Source organism: Lucilia cuprina, chromosome 2 (genome assembly GCF_022045245.1).
Source record: "Lucilia cuprina isolate Lc7/37 chromosome 2, ASM2204524v1, whole genome shotgun sequence".
NCBI classification, from domain to species: domain Eukaryota; kingdom Metazoa; phylum Arthropoda; class Insecta; order Diptera; family Calliphoridae; genus Lucilia; species Lucilia cuprina.
Window position 1 is genome coordinate 1,785,755 of NC_060950.1, and position 4,776 is coordinate 1,790,530.

Sequence of the window (4,776 nt, forward strand, 5' to 3'; positions counted from 1 at the left end):
CAAGTAAACAGCTGTTTGTCATATGTTTAACAGCTGTGTTAAAGGTGCAAAATAATACAACCGTGTCTATCAATAATTTCTGTCAATAGGTAGCGCTTGCAATTAATATTTGATATAACGGATTTATGTTGAATTTTTTATTCACCATGATTTTTATTCACCAAAAAGAAAACAATTTTTATTCACCAAACCAAATAAAAAACCCATTTTTCGTGTTTTTCGATAAGAATATTATTTTTCCTATTTTCCAATTATTATTAAAATTAATTGCTAATTAAAATAGTTTTCATTAACAAAAATGTTTTATGTTCTCATACAAAAAGTTTAATTTTTTTATCATGTTTGTTTTACTTCGCTTGCAAAATTTGTGTAAGAAATTTGTTTTTGGCATTTAAAATTATGTATCAAACCAAGTTTTTGTGAAATTAAGTTTATGTACAAAATTTACATTTGATTTTAATTGTGTTATTATTATTATTATTATTATTATTATTATTATTATTATTATTATTTCAATAAAATTATCGTGGAAAAACGCTGCATTAAACATAAACAAAAATTATCAAATAATATGGTTTAAGTGCGTGATAAATATATAATTGTCGAATATAGATAAGTAGGGTTCTATAGTTGAAACGAAAAGTCGACCTTTCGACTTTTTGCATTTTATGAAAAGTCGACTTTTCGACCTTTTGCATTTAGTTAAAAGTCGATTTTTCGACTTTTTTCATTTAATTAAAAGTCGATTTTTCGACTTTTAATATTTTATAAATAGACTTTTTCCGACTTTTCGACTTTTTTCAGCTTTTTCCGAATTTTCGATTTTTTTCGACGTTCCGACTTTTCGACTTTTATTTACAAAGTCGACTTTTCGACTTTTTTCATAGACGATAGTCGAGTTATCGACTTTTTTGGAACAAAATAGTCGACTTCGACTTTTCGACTTTTTACGACTCTTTCCGACATTTCGACTTTATTTGACGTTCCGACTTTTTTCGGCTTTTATTTACAAAGTCGACTTTTCGACTTTTTTCATAGACGATAGTCGAGTTATCGACTTTTTTGGATCAAAATAATCGACTTCGACTTTTTTCGACAAAAAGTCAATTGTTCTATTATTCGAAAGTCGATTTATAGAACCCTATAGACAAGACACGTTGTTTAGAAATTAACAAGTTGACAACACTCTAGTTGTTTATTTTCTAAAGGTATTCATCTAAGATGATGTCATTGAAAAACCTGATTAATGTTTGTATCTTGTTAGGGTACTAACTTCTGTCAATGTGGTTATTTTCTATCATTCCATTTTTATAACTTATATTTCATGGAAACATTGTAAATATTTTAAGCAAATAAATTTATAAATAAACACGTAATATTTAAAGTTTCAGTCAAATTCCTTTGAATTTACAAAAACGTGTACAGCAAACAGCTGTTTTTGACATTATTTAGTACAACACTTTCGGTACGTGCTACCATCTCTTATCAGTAAGTTTTACTGCGCAAGTTGCTCTGCTTAGTGGCTACTGCAACAACAAATTCATTATTATTCGAAATATCTCACCATTATTGTTGTGGAGACGGTCGGCGGTTGACGACGCGACGTATATTGCTTTTTCATAATTTTTGTGTGTGCTAAAAAAACACTTTTATTTTTTGCAAAAAATAAAAAGATATTTTTTACATTATTTAACAATAAAGCAAATAAATTATTGAGAAGATTATTTATTACAACAAAACGTATTTGACGAAAATGTAATAACTAAATAAATTGTTGAAAAATCAGTGTAACAAAGCAAAGAATGTGGGAAAAGTCAAGAAGAAAGAATAATTTTTACTTTGCGTATGTTCAGTGCAGTGGAAAATTCAATAAAACGCATTAGTAGCAACAACAAAAAAAGTAAAAAAGAAAATTTGTTTGTACCCATATATGTACAAACGTTTGTACGATTGATTGTGTGTGTTTGTGTGAAAAAATTGCAAAACGAAAGCAAAAGAAAAAATATATAATTTTTATTTTTCGCTAAACATAAGTTTTAATTTTTTTTAGTAGAAGAGAATAATAATAAAACCAAAAAAAATTTAGAAGTAGAAAAAAAAAGGCAAAAAATAAAAAAGAATAGTTTTTGTGTGGCAAAAACAACAAACAAAACGAAAAAGAGACTTCCTCAGCATTTAGCAGCATTTTCTTATTAAGATTTTTATTTCTTTATTTAAATATCTTCTAGTTGTTGGCGTTGCTATTCTATGTTCTTTTTTATTCCTTCTTTGCTTTGAGTTTCCTGCAATTACGACGCTTTCTTTCTTCATTTCGGTACTTTTATATTTTTACAAAACCAATAACAAGATACACATAAACACACAACAACGTAAATAAATGGGGAAACACAACAACAATAACAAAATCTAATTCAGCAGCCTCCTACAAAAATAAAACCAACAACAACAAATGTATACAAATGTCAAACAAACAAACAACAATAAAAACAACGACAACACTGAGTAGATAAACAAGAATCGACATCCAAAGAAAAATTAAACACAACAACACATAAACAATATTATCAATTTGAAATAAAAAAATAATAATTATTTTTCAAATAAACATAAAAAAATGAAATACGAAAAGGAAAGATGCAGTTATTGAAAAATTGTCAATTTGTACTGACGTATCAATATTATTCTTATCAAAACGCAAAACGTTGTAAAACGCCTTCTAATACTTCCAGACGATCAAGAGCGTAGTCAAGTTGTTGAAATAATTAAATTAAATAAAATAATTTAAACATATCCATCCATATAATCACAAAATAAAACTTCAATATATTGGAGTTTTAAAATTATTTTGCTGCTGCATCATTTAAGAATCAATTCGCAAACATGGATTGGATAATAAACGATGAAATGGGTTTGACCGTTGGTCATGTTGTTGGTTGGGCTGCCGCTTCCGCCATGGTAATTGGCGGTGTGATTCCCTACGTACCACAATATCTAGAAATTAAAAAGACCCAGGATGCCGAGGGCTTCTCTTTGCATGTTTGTTTTGCCCTGCTTATTGCCAACTCATTGCGTATATTATTTTGGTAAGTTACTTCTAACTAAAAATAAAATCACTTTGTTTGCTTTTTATTAAAATTTCCAACGAAAAATTATAAAAGTATTTTAAAATGTAGGTATGTATTTAGTTCTATTCAAATAGAAATTACTTAGTCATTTTATAATTAAGAATCATAAAAATATAATGCTTTTTTATAATCAACTAGACTATGTCGTCCTCTTATCAGTTTGTACACAGAAAGCACAATTGAAGACCTCAATAATAAGTAAGATATTATAGTTGATCAACAATAAACGACCTCATAATAGCCTACACCTTAATAAATCATACTAACTATACCTACTAAAGTATTGTTACAGAAATTGTTTTTATATTCCACATATCTTGATGTTTGCATTAAAGCTCTGAACTTATTAAATTTGACTGTAGGGTATAATATATTTTCTTTTAAAGTACTTCTCATTTAATTAAGATTGTAAATAAAGATTTTAATCAAGTCGTATTGTAATCTAAAACTACGCGTAAAATGTGCACTTATACTATTTATTCTAACTATTTTCTTTGATAACCTTCTAAATTTAGAGTATGTATTATTATTTTATACTATAAATTATTGCTATCGCCCAATTATTAGACCATTCATAATTAAAAAAAAAACTACACTCATATGTTATCATTGTGGGTTATCAAAGGTCACTTATTCATGATGATATGCTTTTTTACTCTCATTATCAGCTTGAAAAAAAGTTTTTAGGGCCCACTTCTATTAAATGTTTTAAACTTTATATGTATTTGTTAAAAACAAAACTAATTTGTTAAAATTTTTAAACAAAAAAATAACTAAAAACGGTTATTTTCTTATTTGGTAACATACACGCTACTTACACTTGGGTAAACACAAATAATTGTTTTAAAAAAGTTATTTTTAATGGAATTCTTTTATATTTTGCTTTTTTATTATTATTTTCCATTTTATTTCTGTAAGACCCCTATACAACAAACCTTAAATATGTGTACTGGTTTAAAACAAGGGGTTTGGGTTGTGATAAAGGGTGCCTTCATTTGATAATAAATTCATTGTTATAGGTCACTGAAGTTCCCTTCAGCTTGTGTGCTGAATTTACTTTTGCTGTTGCTTTTGTGCTACTGCTGTTTTTACAACAATGTTATATTTTTATTATATCCTATATCACTATAGTGAGGAGGGTAATATGCATTTGTGCTGATATTTGTAACACCCAAAAATACTGGTACTACATCCACCTTAAAGTATACCAATCGGCTCAGAATCACTTTCTGAGTCTATTTAGTACATGACACATTCTCTTCTTTTGGTCCAAGGACGAACGCTATTTAAAATCGTTGAAATCGGTCCATTATTTTGTCTATCCCCCATACAACCGCACCACCCGTATAGAACCTTTAGGCTCATACCTACGTTAAATGCACTATGTCAACAAAAATCGGCAAAACTTAGTTTTATAGACTTTAAATGACACAAGCAATTTTTGTAATTATAGGACCTCATCCGACCATAGCCCCCATACAAACTCCTATTCAGAAAATGACTTGAAGGTCAAAATTCACATATAAACACTAATAACACGATTAAAATCTAAATAAAAAACTTTTAAGACGTAAATTCCTCTACTAACATTTTTAAGGATTCGCCCATATTTACCCCTACTCCCCTAGCCCTCTTGTATAAAATCTCTCTT

At 28.1% G+C, this 4,776-nt stretch overlaps 1 protein-coding gene across 1 annotated transcript in view; it reads left to right on the plus strand.

Moving 5' to 3' along the window:
• The first annotated feature begins 1,554 nt into the window (after positions 1–1,554).
• The window catches only part of LOC111688199, a 23,460-nt gene continuing 20,238 nt past the window's right edge, over positions 1,555–4,776 (plus strand). Inside the window, 2 exon segments of the mRNA XM_023450686.2 lie at positions 1,555–1,900; positions 2,416–3,083. Of these exon segments, the coding sequence (XP_023306454.2) occupies positions 2,881–3,083 (203 nt within the window). The 5' untranslated portion in view covers positions 1,555–1,900; positions 2,416–2,880.